The sequence below is a fragment of the Colossoma macropomum genome, unplaced genomic scaffold (genome assembly GCF_904425465.1).
Source record: "Colossoma macropomum unplaced genomic scaffold, Colossoma_macropomum, whole genome shotgun sequence".
Taxonomy (NCBI): domain Eukaryota; kingdom Metazoa; phylum Chordata; class Actinopteri; order Characiformes; family Serrasalmidae; genus Colossoma; species Colossoma macropomum.
Window position 1 is genome coordinate 411288 of NW_023495530.1, and position 16011 is coordinate 427298.

The following is a 16011-nucleotide window of genomic DNA, read 5'->3' on the forward strand; positions in this document are numbered from 1 at the left end:
TGATTTTCTCCTCTCTCTCAAAGATGAAAGATCTAAGTGCTGTTTATCTGATGGGGGGGGGGCAGTTTTGGTGGTCTACCAGCGCTTGCACTGTTAGGTGTCCAGTTTGGTCTGTATCTCTTAATCATTTTCTTTAACTCTCTACACTGAAATATAACCTGAAAAGTGCATAACTTTCAGGTCACTATCTGCTCATTAGAGCTTGTTAATAATATGAACTAGTATTTCACTCCCAGCCCAATTTTTGAATTTCATCTTCACTTTTATTGAAAAACATGCTACAAAATAAAAATGGCATAACAAGATAAATCAACTGGCTCATCTTAGATACTTACAAGATTGTCAAACTGATTTTTCAAAAGACAGAATATAAACTTAACAAAGTAACACATAAGGTAGAAGATTCTTATAGATAAAATACACATTTCATAGAATTTGTTCTCTTGCCTTCAAAAAATAAATCATGGAAATAAATAGGGAAAGAAAAGCCGCTACAGTACCTTCGATTTGGCTCTAAATTACCTTGCATAAGTTTTACACCTTATAAAAAAGCTTTAATTATAGATTGTAGCAGGGTAGAGAGGCACAATCATTGGCTAAATGGCAGGTTTCAGAAACTTAGTCTTTACAGAAGAATCTATTTTATCATATAAAGGATTAAGAAAGGTGGCATTTATGGGTTAAAATTTCACAAACATACAAAATTCCCCACCAAGAATCCCCACATTAAAACCAATATTACTGTCATCATCAAATTAACCTGAAATTTTATTTTTTTTTGGCTATGGTTGATTGACCTAACACCCCAGTATATACACAAATAGATTCACAAAAAAAGACAATAAGTTCCTCATTGCCTCAGAGTTTTCGGGTGCACCATGCTCACACTGGAGCTCTCTTCATTAAAACTCTAAACAACAACATAAACAACATTAGCAGATTCCTATTAGCAAGACCCGAAACGCAACATGACTAGCTGTTAATCACCACCACACACTCGTTTTCTCATTACCAACTAATCACAACATAATTTGTCCTCGGAACAACAATAAGGCACCTATTCATTCAGGAGACGCTGCAGAGAGCGAGTCGTCTTTCAAGATGTTGCTATGAGAAAACAGAGACTATCTGTTATCAGATAACATGCACTGGCAAACCACAGCCTGAAGCCATGAGGAAAACCACACAGATAATGACCGTCGAAAACCACAGACGAAACGTTATCTACAGTAGAACCCACATCAGACAGCGGCGATGAGTTAGATACACGCGACTGAATACGTATACAAAATACAAATAGATCTGCATATATTGATTTAAGTTACTGACTGTGGAATGCACAACAAAAGAGAACCTGCACTGCTGGGTCAGCAGATATGAGGGTCGGATGTTAAACAAGCAAAAAATACAAACATCATTTACAAAGAATTGCAAACTTTTTGTTCCATGTAGGATTTTGGCATTTGTTTCACTTCCGTTAAGCAAGCAAATATTTTCTGAGAAAAAATTCATCCTTCAAAATCTAGAAATTCCGAAAACCTCAAGAGGCAGATTAGCCACAAACATCGCTATTACCTTGTTCCAAATCCTGGTCCTGGAATACCCTGTTTTCCCTGCTCTAATATATCTACTTCATAAGCTATTCAAAAGCTGATTACATGGATCAAGTTTGTAATTAGTCTCGTGGGGCCAGACGTGGTCTTGGAACAAGAGTACAAGTCAGAGAACGACTTGTTAAACTTTGGGTGTTGGATTACAACGAAACCTTTTAGAAATGAGGATATGCCCCCTCTGAAACTTTCCCACCAATTCCCAAGAACAATCCCGAAGGATCCAGAGCGCAAGCGACTGCACAAGCAAAACAAGCTAGCAAAACGCGATTGTTAGCTAAGAAAACTGTTTTTCTCTTGAAACAGTACATGCAACTGTTTTTTCATCGGGGGACCTTTCAGCCATGCTAACTTACATTACATCCATGGGCTATCGACAGGCTTGTTGTCTGCCGGACAATGTTGACGAGTGCACCATCTAGTTTGAGCTCCTTCTTTACGAGCCACTGGATAGATTCACGTTCAAGTTTCTTCCCACCCTAACAAGTCTACGTTCCCACCCATATTAGGGCACAATTTTTCTCATGGTTGTAAGACATCAAGTCTGGCCTTGAGAGACTATTGTTTAGTAGCATAAAAACCACCAAGATCTGCAGGGGTACTTCAGGACCAGGGTTGGCAACCTGGGCTCTACATACAGGTTTTGGTGACCTTTTCATACCAGTTAAAGCAAGCAAATACACTATATGTCCAAAAGTATCCAGACACCCCTTCTAATTAGTGAATTCAGCTACTTTAAGGTGCACCCACTGGGACGTTCATCATTTGCAGACGAACAGCTTGTATAATCTCCATAGAAATGCAATGCAGATAGAATGGCATACTCGGGAGGAGATGGACTTGAGGGCACTATGCCCAGTGCCAATGCTGGTCATTACCTTAAAACAGTTTTGAAATTCTAGTCAGCTACTCATGAATTTAGCACAGGTCCAGAAGGCAAGTGAAAGTGTACATTAAGGAGAGTTCCATTTTCCATTTCTTGACAAATTAATGGAAATGGAATTTAACCTGATTTTTGACAGCTAAGTCATTTGCTATATAATATTCTATATTGTTTTTATTTCATTTGTCTGTGATCTAATGATGACTTTAATTGCCACTATGGGATAGCTTAACTGGTGCTATCCAGTCACATTTTATTTAGCAATTTGGGAAATGATGGACCAGTCCAGGCCAGCTTCGAGAGAATTATGTTGGTCCTAAAACAGATTCAAACATTCCTTGATGATGGGGTGCAGACAAAACCGTTGGGCTCTGGTTGGGTTGTGACTCAAAATATGATGTTGTTGTTAAGGTCAAGTCAGACTTGGACAAAAAGTTCTTGGGCTGCATTCAGGTTTAGACCAAAATGTCAGGCCCGATAAAGGATCTAATATGAAGACCCCCAGCATAGGACTGTGGAGTGGTGGAACTGTGTTCTCTGGAGTGCTTTAGCTTCATCCAATACCTTTGGGATGAGTTGGAGTGATCCAGAACTGATCATCCAACATCAGTACCTGACCTTACTAATGCTCAATCAAATCCTCACAGCGATGCTCCAACATCTAGTGTAAAGCCTTCCCTGAAGAGTAGATGCTGTTACTGCAGCAAAAGAGGAACAACATTGGATGAGAAGGTGTCTGTAAACTTATGGATTTACAGTGTATGGTCCTTCAGAATGTTCCTTCAAAATCTTTAGAACTTTCTTAAACACACAAGACACACATTAGCCACTAACATCATAAGCCTTACTCTACACAGCCCCTATCACAGGTTTTTTCTGTCGGGGGTCCGGGTACTGTCCGTCTCCGTAAGCACCATACTGGTCTTGGTTGGCAGTACGGTAGCCTCCCTTAGCCACAGTTTCGTAGCTGGGTGCTGCCCGCTTGCCCGGAGTGGGAGATGGGGGGACGTCCTGTCTGAGCGGCCCCCTCTGCACAGGGGGAGGTGATGGGTAGTACCCGCCCTGGCCTTCAGGTCGGGGCATGGGGAGCCGAGGTGAACCTGGCCGGTTGCTGGAGGGATCCCTGGCCAGGTTTCCACCGTAGGAGGGGCTGGGATTTGGGTAACGTCCCGCTTCCTTCTGGCCAGCCCACGTCTGTGAGGGATAGTCTTCTGTGGGATTTCGTCTGGAGGGAAAAGAAAAGAAAATTCACCAACTCTGAATCATTTCCAGTGGCCCATTTGTCACAAAACCTTTTTAATAAGCGGTTATGACAGATTAATAATATACAAATAGTGACCTTTTACATCTGATGAACAGGTATAATGCTGAATAATGGAGAAAACAATAAGAGAAGTAACCAGCATGAATGAAGGTTCACAGCTACATTCATTGGTAGATTGGTAGAATTTCTTATTAATGATTTTAGGTGCTTATGACCTAAATAATAACCATTAAATTAAGGGTAGTCTTATTCTAAAGAGTTACTCTCTTTTCATATATAATAGTTTACCTTAATACCACTCTGTATGCCATGAATGGCTTTTAAAACTACATTTTAAGCCTTTTACAACTATCATAAAACAGTGTCTCAGACAACCATTTCACGTAATACTTTCTGTGAGGGAACTTTAAGAGGCAATAAACTCTTCAGACGTCTGGTTCCTATCACCACCACAGTAAACAGTTCTGACTGGTTAGATTCTCTAGAATGGCTCCTCTTCACTTCGAGCTACTCTGATTGACCTTGTTTACATTTTAACTATTGAATAATGCAGATTTGGTGGAGTTATGAGAAAACAAGGCTTCACCTTCACTATCTGAGTATATACTAACTAAATCTCATGCTGCTATTGTTAGTTATTATATGTACTGTATACAGTACTGCAGGGTTTTATGTCAAAGGTGTTTAATGGTTAAGATGGTGCTGTTTGTGCTCTTTCAATAGCTGGACTGTGTGTGTGAGTGTGCTCTATCCATCAGCAGCACAGCCAGCGTGTCTGGCAGCCCTGACCACCCAAGCACTGCAGCAGAAATATTACAGCCTTGAGTGTGACCCTCAGCCAGAGAGAGAGAGAGAGAGAGAGAGAGAGAGAGAGAGAGAGAGAGAGAGAGAGATGACAATAGATGCTATGCTCGCATATGCAACCCATATGATTTTGCAGCTGTGAAAGAAGACGAAAAGACGGGACCGCCATGGCCTTTAGGACCCTCAACTAATGGAGATGAATGAACTGGGAATTTTCTTGAATATCTTTGCAGTTGCCCATGTTTTCCAATACACTCAACTGATTAGAATTTAGAGAAATACAGTACTGCTAAAAAGTCCGAGACCACCCTTCATTTATTTAATTTCCAGTCAAACTGGCCGTTAAGTACAAGTTAATTATTCTTCAGGGTCAAGAACAAAAAGAGAGAAAACATACACTGACCAGCCAGTTAATGAAGTCCACCTTGTTTCTACTCTCACTGTCCGTTTTATCAGCTCCACTGACTATATAGGAGCACACTGTAGTTCTATTACACAGACTGTAGTCCATCTGTTCCCCCTTTCACCCTGTTCTTCAGTGGTCAGGATCACCACAGAGCAGGTACTATTTGGGTGGTGGATCATTCTCAGCACTGCAGTAACGCTGACGTAGTGGTGGTGTGTTAGTGTGCAAGTGAATCAGACACAGCAGTGCTGCTGGAGTTTGTAAACTCCTCAGTGTCACTGCTGGACTGAGAACCAAAAATATCCAGCCAACAGCGTCCTGATGTCCTGATGAAGGACTAGAGGATGACTAACACAAACTGTGCAGCAGCAGATGAGCTATCTGACTATCTGACTTTACATCTACAAGGTGGACTGACAAGGAAGAAGTGTCTAATAGAGTGGACAGTGAGTGTTTCTGTACTTGTACTTAACTACTATTTCGACTGGAAGTTCAACAAATTGTGGTCTCTGACTTTTGTACAGCCTGTTAACCCAACAGTGGAAGATATGGTGGGACTAACTTTAATAATTCTCAGCCTGGACTGCTATTTAAACCAGCTACAATACAGAGTGACCAATCGAGAGGTCATTTACATATATATGTCTTTACATTTTTTTTATACATGAGCTCATTCAAATGTCAGAAGTGGACCTCAGGGGAAAAATAAACAGGAGAAAAACATAGGATAGGAGGCCTGAGATTGGCACCTCTGAAACTGACACTACGTGGCACATTCCAGCCTAAGCCTTCTGCCCCTTTCAGCATACGCTGCCCATCTTAGAACCTGCTCTGGTCATTGTAGTTCTTCTCTCTTCTGGCTTCATATTAAAAACCAGACAGCAGGGATAGTAATGGACTACAAGTCCCAGCAGGAAGCAGTGAAGGAGTTTGCCGTGGTTCTTGTGGTTATGGTATAAAGGCTGGAGTAAGGGAAAGTCTATAGGCCGTGTGGTGGCAGCTGAGGATTATAGCTGGCTTACACACACACACACACACATACACCGCGGTGTGTCTCTGGGGGACAGATGCTCACACACACTCAACAGCAAGCCTGCTATCCTAATAGTAAAGCCATGAACTATTGACCTGCTGTAATCTCCCAGCTCTGGGTTATAAAGTGTGGGTGTGTGTGTGTGTGTGTGTGTGTTTCAGTGTGCATGTAATGTGTCTGTATGTGTGTACCCGTGTGTAGGTGTGTGTGGTTGTATGTCTCTCTGTATAGGGGGGTGTGTGTGTTAATGAAAAAGCATCTGTCTTGTTTGCACTTTTTGTGTATTGTGTGTTTGTGAGAGCATGTGTGGGAAAGCCTGTGTGTGTGTGTTTAGGTATGTGTGTGTATGAGTGTTTGCGTGTGTGCACATGTGAATGTGTCTGTGTGTGTGTGTGTGTATATATATATATATATATATATATATATATATATATATATATATATATATATATATATATTCTGTGTGTCTGTAATGTGTCTATGTATGTGCCTGTGTGTGTGTGTGAGCGTCTGTGTGTGTTTGTGTGTATGTGTCTGTGTGTATGTGTATATATGTATGTATGTGTATATATGAATATGTGTGTGTGCATGTGGGTCAGGTGGATGAATAAGCATCTGTCTTTTTGCATTTTTTGTTTTTTGTGTGTGTGTGTGTGTTACGTCTGTATATCTGTGTGTGTGTGTGTGTGTGTGTGTGTGTGTGTGTGTCTTTGTTTATGTGTGTGTGTGTGTGTGTGTGTGTGTGTGTTTATGTGTGTGTGTGTTTATGTGTGTGTTTGAGTGTGTGTGTGTGTGTTTATGTGTGTGTGTGTGTGTGTGCGTGTGTGTGTGTTTATGTGTGTGTATGTGTACATTTGTGTATGTGGGTGGTGGTGTATTAATAAGCTTCTGTATTTCTGCAGTTTTTGTATTTTGATGTTTTTCTTTGACAGAGATGACTAGATCTTCTCTGAAGGCCCACACTGGTGTGTCTACATGTGAAGCACTCTGTGAAGGAAGTCTGAAAATAAAGCATGACTGTAACTGTGATTCAACCCACATGGACAAGTACAACTGCAGTAATGCAGTGTCATGCAATCAGTCTCCCATTAACACACCAGTCCTTGTGTGTGTGTGTGTGTGTGTGTGTGTGTGTGTGTGTGTGTGTGTGTGTGTGTTGGAGGCTGAAATATTTTCCATCTTACGTCCTCGCACCTGCCCAAGAAGTTGGGAAGGAAATTCTCCGCTCAGTTCCTTATTTGACCCTGACTCCTTAAGCTTCCTTCAGTATCGCCCACACGCACAATGCCAAACAGCTGGTAGTTAGGGAGGATGGGGGGATTAGGCAGGAGCGCTCGTTGAAATGGGAATAACACAATGACTAAGTGTGTGATCAGAGTGGCTTACCGTAAACTCTCTGAATTTCCTCCCTACTTACTCAGTCTGCTTTCTCCTTGATTCAAAACAACATTCGTACCTGCTTCAAAATACGCTATACGCGTTTGGAAGCAGCAACTTAAATATAAACAGGAAATAGGATTAGGATGTGCATTTAACTCATTTTGATAGTATCTGTAAGAGTTCATGAACTGATTCATGTTAATGAGCAAGGAAGGAAAAACAAGGCCTTTGGCTGTAGGTTTACGTTTTAGGTGACAGCACTGGCGTTGCGCAAAACACAGCAGAGGAACATGTTTTATTACTCAAAAAGAGCCGAAGGACTCTGGTAGGTTTTTGTGTTGGATGAGTAACAGAAGCTGCCTCTTCAGATGAGCTAATACAGCCAACAAGTGTTATGTAGGACGGTGATGAAGACTTTTCTCCTCAGTAGACGACGTGCCAACATCAAAGTTTGTCAGAGAAGTATATTTTTATTATTGTTTCTGGTCCTAGCTAAGATCATATGGAGGTTAGCATAGCTCCGCTGTCTGTACCTTCTCAGCCACATTCATAACAACGTGTCCTTGGCCACACGTCACTTTTAAACGCTCGTGTTTTGAAGTGGCCAAGTATAAATAACATTTACGGTCATATTTCACTGAATTGCTAGCCTATATGTTTTCTCCACCTCAAATATTCATAGTCAAATAATGGCACCACCAACGGTTAACCAAGTACTCTAGTACCTGTGCACATCACCAAAAAGGAACTCTGCAGCGATAGAGTAAAGGTGCTACCAGGGCTTCTTTTAGCAATACTACAAAAGAACCACTTTTGGTTCACTAAAGAAACTTGTTAGCATGAAGAACATTTTAAGCTTTAAAGAATCTTCAAATAGTGTAGAGGATCTACACTACTGAAAGGTGTTTCAGGGAACCAAAAGCGGTTCTTCCAAAGATTCCTTATTAGTGTATCTAAGGTTTGTTTACAGTTTAATATGCATGAGGCCATGAAATATAATAAGAATTATCGGTAACACTTTCTATGAATGTGACCTTTGTAAGCATCTATAAACACATTCATAACGTGTTATAATGCATTCATAAGACATTATAAACATAGCTATAAATATTTATAAAAATGCATTATATGTTATAGCCATGTTTATTATGCATTATGAATTGTTAACATAATACATTATAAGTACTGTTCATAACAAATTATAAGAGCTCATAAGTTGTATTTGTCCGCTCTAAGTAAAGTGAAGCGTACTGTACTAAAGCCTCCTCCAGTGTTAAGAGTGAGGCTTCAAGTTGAAGTATTTACTGAGGGATTTACTGAAACACTAAAACATACACAGTAAAGCACATTACAGGCTTCAAATATCAGAGTTTAAACTAGTGCTGCCATCAGTGTTTTACCCAAAGTGGGAAAGTCAATGTACACCACCGTTAGCTTGGTATTTGTCTTTATTTTATGCTCTCCAAGCTGGGACTGACTTCTTTGGCACTGACAGTATAACATGTTATTAACACTATTTATAAGGCATTATATTAACAATTCATAATGTATAATAAACATGACTATAAAATGTAACTCAGTGTAATTCTTTTTTATAAATATTTATAACCATGTTTATAATGCCTTATGAATACATTATAACATGTTATAAATGTGTTTATAGATGCTTACAAAGGTGACATTCACAGAAAGTGTTACCGAAGTGTATAAGAATAACCTAAAAGAGACAAAAATCACCGAAACACAAATGCACAGGAGAAGGAAAAAACCTTCTTAACTTCTAACTGAAGTTAGTGTAAAAGATTTTTTTCCAGGCAATTTTGGACCATTTTTGTTGGTCCATTCATCATGGAATTTTAGCACGAAGTAAAGGGTAACTAGGTTTTTCAAATTATGCCAGGTTTTTCAAATTGTGCTCGGAACAAACCCTCATATCTCTAAAACACACATACACATTCACATACGATGTAAAGGACAACAGGCATTTTCAAATTATGTCAAAAACTTAAAAAATGTCAAAATTGGAGATATGAGGTTTTGTTCTAACAGTAGCTGTAGCCTGTTTTCTCCTCATCAGGAGGATTATTAGTCAGTCACATTCTGACTGGCCACAATGTGCCTTATGGTTTAATAGCAACTGACCACACACCAAGCGATGGTCCCTTCGTTTACATAGAAAATCAATGGAAAATGGCCACAAATTGCACAAGACATTTTATTAGAAAATTGCTTGGTATACACAGTCTTATCAACCACGGCTCCCACAGCACACACTGAAGCACTGCTTTCAGAAAGAGAACATCACCAAAAACCAATGGAATATTCTGGCACATCTCTGGTTAAACTAGATATCAATAAACAAACTCTGTTGGTTGTCAGCTAGTTGACTTAACTGTAAAACATTTCTGAAATAACTGCCTGCTCCCAAACTTTTGGCCTATAATGTACTTTCATGGCATTTAACTGTGCACCCCCCAACCCTCTTTCCTCATGGCATCATCAAAATTCTGCTCAATAGAGTAATTTTTTTACTACTGTTTGTCTGTCCATCATTCATAGCGACGGCAAAAACAGAAAGCCTGAGTTGCCTCCGAGGAAGCGTGACGCATGCAGAAAGCGAAGCGGTGGGGTTTCATTTCCAAACGCTGATTTCATTACTGCCTCTCTGTTTTCAAGGCAAATGACGTTAATGCCTGAAACGACGGCTCGGAAGCGAAACGGCGGCCGCAACCAAAATGCAATAAAAAGCCACTGACATGTAATGAAAGACGAAAAAGAGACAGAAAAAAAAAAGAGACGTTGGTTTTTGAAGTGAACGAGTGATGCAAACCGCACGTAGCTCTTGCTATCCTGAAAACTGTCAAATTTGAGATTAAGCTGAACTTTCTGCTGCCGTGACGTCTTTTGAAATCTAATTTGCCTTGCTGAGCTCGTGTCCTGTTAAAAAATTGAAAAATTGACATTTCTCTAGAAGTTGGACCTTTTGGTTTTGGACATAGTGTAATGGTGACATGCAGTGAAACCATTTCCATTATTGTTACCACTGCAACATGAACTTTCATACTGTTTTCATACTGTTTGGAAAACAGCTTGATCTTCATATGTGAAAATCAATTCTGCTACTTCTATATTATGCTAATATGCTTGGAGGTTCAACTGGGATTTCTCAGGTGAAAGAGCTCTATTTTTCCATGGATGCCAATGATGTGGGAATGAAATGTTTCAGTGTATGTAGTACAATATGGAGTTTTCAGCGAAGTTCTAATAAAAATGAAAACAGCGTATATGAAACCCAACACAAAACCACGAGTTTGATACAGAACCTTTTCATGCATAATTGTTTCTTTTAGATTGTGTTGCATATGGTTCTATATAGAACATTTGAAAATGGTTCTATATTGCACCAAAAAGGGTTCTTTTACTGTTACCGGCTTGACATTACTTTTGCAGAGGCTAACAATGTGGTTTGAATATTTACATTGTGGAACTACTTTAAAGTGGAAAATCAAAACTTGTAATGTCTTTACTGTCAATGTCATAGCTTCATGTAATTCATCAAAATATGGGCATGTAAAATGTACAATATAACATTTAAAATAACATTTAAAATAACATTTTTCACTTGCAAGTCTCAAAAAACAAAACCATTGAGTAAATGTTGCTGTTTTACCAGCTGTGTTATGCTATTTCTGGTTTTGGAGAATATGGGTATGATATTTCTCATTGTATGCAGTACTATATGAAGCTCTCAGCGAAGATCTAAGAAAACTGAAAACTATTAGCGTATATGAAACACAATACAGGAGAATGTGTTGTATATGGTTCTATATAGAACATGTTTGAAAATGGTTCTATATGGCACCAAAAAAGGGTTCTGTTAATGTTACCAACTTAACATTGTAACAATAGCAGAACCCTATTTGGTTCTATACAGAACCATATACAACACATTCTCCATCAACCTGAAGAACCACTTAAGCATGAGATGGTCCTGTATATAAATATACCAATTGCTTTTACTAAAGAACCCTTGAAGAACCATATTTTTAAAATGTGTAGAAGAACTAGACATGAGTACAGATCTATTGAGTTAGATGATTTAAAACCTAGAAGAAGTAGAGATAACTTGATTTGAATCATATTAAATATAGAAATATGTTCTTGTAACATCTTATTCAGAAAAGCAATTGAAGCACTGCAGAACTAAAGTACTGCCCATAAAATACAGCACCTGTATGAAAGGATACAAGTGGAAAACCTAAGAATAACACTCTGAATAACACTTTACTCTCAAGTGTGTTAGCATGAGGTATGATGGACTTCACCTCACCCTGAACAATGAACTGGAGAGCTTTTGCCCTCACTTGAAGGTCAAAAGGCACAGTGGATATAATTTACTCTCATGCAAAAGGCACTAAAAATGAAAGGACACTGTATGTATGGGCACTTAGAAATTAAGCCCTCATATTCGCTGAAGGGAACCCAGTCTCAGCTGTAGTAAAATTAAAAAAATGCCCCTCCGGATTTGGATATTCAGTTCCTCTAAGTCCTGACCAGACTTTGATAAATTTTTATTAGGGTCCGGTCTTTTTTCCCCCCGATCAGATCAGAGTACTTTATTGTAAGTCGATCCGACCTGATCCTAACCGATTTGGCCTACCGGTCACTTCACTCTGAATGAACTAATTCTTTTCTTTTTTGGAATACTGAAATACCTGTTTCAAATTATTGCTCAAGCACATACATAATAGCCTGCTTTCTCTCAGATTTGAATGAGGCGTTTCTGCTAAAGGTGTTTTAAAACTAGAAATGGCATAAAATAGCCAGTAGAGCAGAACATCTGCACAATAGTTTCGTTTTTTGTGACTTGTGCCTTATTTTGTGCAAGCTTCCGATGGCTTGCTGCTTACAATAAGCACCAAAAAATACTATTTTTTACATTTTACATGCCCACATTTTGACGTATTATATGAAGTGGTGACACTGATGCAGATATTCCAAGTTTTCATTTTCCACTTAAAATAGTTCCACACTGTAAATATTTAGACCACACTGTAAGCCTCTGCAAAAGTGAGGATGAAAGCCTCTATGAAAGTGCTATAAGAAAGTAAACAGAGTGCAGAAAAAGAAGCGAAGGGCTGGAGGTGGATCAGGTTTAGCCGATACTCGATCCATTAAAGCACTGGCTCCACTGGAATGGAAGACGGGAAATAAGTTTTTTTCTTGCATTCGAATTTTTGGACCTTGGTTGCATTAGAGTTAAATGTACTCCAGTGACCACCCTTTTGTCAGTAGTCAATGCCTCAAATGTGTTGAGTGTTGATCCAACCAGTTTTTGCCTGGAGGCTTTAACACATATCCAAGCTCTATCCTACTTACTGTGCTACAGCGCTCAGTAAGCAGACTAGCATTACTGATCTGCCATGCAAAGGCTGACTTAGCCAGTTAATCCAATCATATGTAAGCTTAAGGCTAAGGCTGATTAGCAGAGGACTCTTGTTGGGTCTGGCTGGAATAGGAACTGTTCATCCTAATTTAACTCTGTTTAGTCTGCAGCACAACTGAGAGCTTTGCAGAAGTTTGGTTTATAGGGAAATTGCCAAATACCAGTTCTTCAAAGCTGAAGAGTTCTCTAATTTAGACCTTCTATGACAGGCTCCATTGGGAAGACACAACAACGCTCTGAATGCATGGAAGTTATCCTGAGACAAAGATCAAATCTATCATGAGGCCAACACCAAAACTGGTCTCAAATCAGTGCAAACTCTCAAGAGCACCAACTGCAGCACCAATTGAAGAATGTTTTAGCATGACTGCATGATTTAAAATGTTTGTTTTAGCATAACTGTCATAATTTCTTTTCACACATCATGATTATACTGTATTCCACAACAGTATCTGAAATTCTAAGCATTCATACTGTAATGGAAATGGTTTTGGTGTGTGCTACCATCATGTTATGTACAAGGAAAAAATTTCTGATCCAAATCATTTTGTGTTCTCCAGAGTGTAGAGTCATTTATCAATGGTTTAGGTTTGACTGTGGAACCACTCCATTTAGAGATTAAAATATCTGCCTGAATGGTTGGGTTTGAACATAATTTCTTCAATGTTTTTTGGGATCTGACAGAATTGTTGTGGGCTACAGTTGGGTTCTGTCAGAATTGTTGTGGGCTACAGTTGTGTTCTGTCAGAATTTTTGTGGGCTACAGTTGGGCTCTGTCAGAATTTTTGTGGGCTACAGTTGGGTTCTGTCAGAATTTTTGTGGGCTACAGTTGGGCTCTGTCAGAATTTTTGTGGGCTACAGTTGGGTTCTGTCAGAATTTTTGTGGGCTACAGTTGGGTTCTGCCAGAATTTTTGTGGGCTACAGTTGGGTTCTGTCAGAATTTTTGTGGGCTACAGTTGTGTTCTGTCAGAATTTTTGTGGGCTACAGTTGGGTTCTGTCAGAATTTTTGTGGGCTACAGTTGGGTTCTGTCAGAATTTTTGTGGGCTACAGCTGGGTTCTGTCAGAATTTTTGTGGGCTAGAGTTGGGCTCTGTCAGAATTTTTGTGGGCTACAGTTGTGTTCTGTCAGAATTTTTGTGGGCTACAGTTGGGTTCTGTCAGAATTTTTGTGGGCTACAGTTGTGTTCTGTCAGAATTTTTGTGGGCTACAGTTGGGTTCTGTCAGAATTTTTGTGGGCTACAGTTGTGTTCTGTCAGAATTTTTGTGGGCTACAGCTGGGTTCTGCCAGAATTTTTGTGGGCTACAGTTGTGTTCTGCCAGAATTTTTCGGGGCTACAGTTGGGTTTTGTCAGAATTTTTGTGGGCTACAATTGGGTTCTGTCAGAATTTTTGTGGGCTAGAGTTGGGTTCTGCCAGAGTTTTGGTGGGCTACAGTTGGGTTTTGCCTGAATTTTTTTGGGCTAGAGTTGGATTCTGCCAAAATTTTGATGGGCTACAGCTGGGTTCTGCTAGAATTTTTTGGGCTACAGTTGAGTTCTGCCAGAACTTTTGTGGGCCACAGTTGGGTTCTTCCAGAATTTTGTAGAGCTACAGTCATGTTTTGCTAGAATTCTGTTGGGCTACAGTCTAGTTTAGACTGAACTTTACTGGGCTACAGTCGGGGTTAGACAGAATTTTGACAGGCTACACTCGGGTTCAGACTATAATTTTTGTTGTGTTTAGGTACATGATTAAACTTTCTACATTCAGGTTTGGACTCAAGTTCCAGGTCTGATTAAAGCTCTAATCCCGTGCTCCTTTATCTACCTGTTGACTGTCTAAGTTCTTGCACTTCCATCACAGTAGTTCTCATGCAGAGGGCCCTCAAGCCAGACCAGTGAGAGGTTGCATACAAAGTGAATGGCTACAGCCTGAAGGAGTCTTGAACAGAGGCTGAACAACCATTAATGCTTCTATTAAATCATTCGCAGCCTTCCTCACACACACACCCACTGTACGGGCGCACAGGGAAAATGTATGCTAATGCAGCCGAGGCGCGCGGCAAAGTGCGAGGCGCGCGGCAAAGTGCCGCAGCGATTTGAAAGGAAATGGGCTCGAATGAGAGCGCCCAAGGGGACTAAGCCACGGAGTTCAGTACTGAAAAATGTAGCCCATTTTGGTTAAATAGCCCTTTCTCTTGAAAATACTTTCAGAGGGTATGGGGTGGACAGGGATGTGAAGGTGAGACACTTCATTTTGGGGACTGCAGCAAGACAAGACAGCATGACGCAGTGTGAAGTAGATGCTCTTGTAAGCACAGAACATCCTAGTTGAACATGTTTTGCTTTGATACACATATCCCTACATGGAATTGTTGGGCTACAGTTGGGTTCTGCCAGAATTTTGTTTGGCTACAGCTGGGTTATGTAGCCCAACAAATGACCTGCATAGACTACAAAATGCACAGTGATATGCTATTGGACCATTGGCCATATTGGGATAGTTCAGCTCCACATGTACAAACCTACTCCGGGTGATTTGGAGAATCAGGCAGAAGTTATGCCACCGTAGGTGACACTTGGTTTTTGCATGTTAGGTTGCTCAGACTCAAAGAAAGAGAGACCGTGGGAACAGCTTTGATTAAACTGGAAGGAACAAATGACATCAGCCTGGTGATTGGCAAGGATTAAGCTTGCTTAAGATAAGACTGCTCAGTTGATGTCAAAAGTAAACATAGATGTTCTCCAATTATTCATAGGGGCCTACTTTGTACATATAATTTGTCTCACAAGACCAACACTAACCTATTTAAAAGCAATCACAGCTTTAACTTCCCTGGGGCTTTAACACTGAAACCCAATTCAGAACAATTTTGGCTTTCTGTGGAACTTTTGTGTGTGAAAATCAAATGTAATGATGACGACTGTTTTTGATGAACAAATCTTATTCTTTCTCCCTCTCTCTCTGTCTCTCTCTATGTATATATGCATGTAGGTACTTAGTAACAGCTGCCACAGGAGCAGGAGGCAATGCAACTTACAAACACTTTTTCTCGCCAGCTTATTATATTCTTGTTTTAGGACTTTTCACCCACTCATCCTTGAGAATACTAGGCCGTCTTGCACACACAGCATGTTTAAGATCTACCCACAGATTTTCAATGATGTTCAAGGGGACCCTGAGGGCCATTCCAAAAGCTTCA

General features: G+C 40.0%; 1 protein-coding gene across 1 annotated transcript in view; it reads right to left on the minus strand.

Moving 5' to 3' along the window:
• Positions 1-247: 247 nt before the first annotated feature.
• Positions 248-16011, minus strand: part of pard3ba (par-3 family cell polarity regulator beta a) — a 263259-nt gene continuing 247495 nt past the window's right edge. Inside the window, exon 23 of the mRNA XM_036562820.1 lies at positions 248-3718. Coding sequence (XP_036418713.1) covers positions 3343-3718 — 376 coding nt within the window. The 3' untranslated portion in view covers positions 248-3342. The remainder of the gene's footprint in view (positions 3719-16011) is intronic.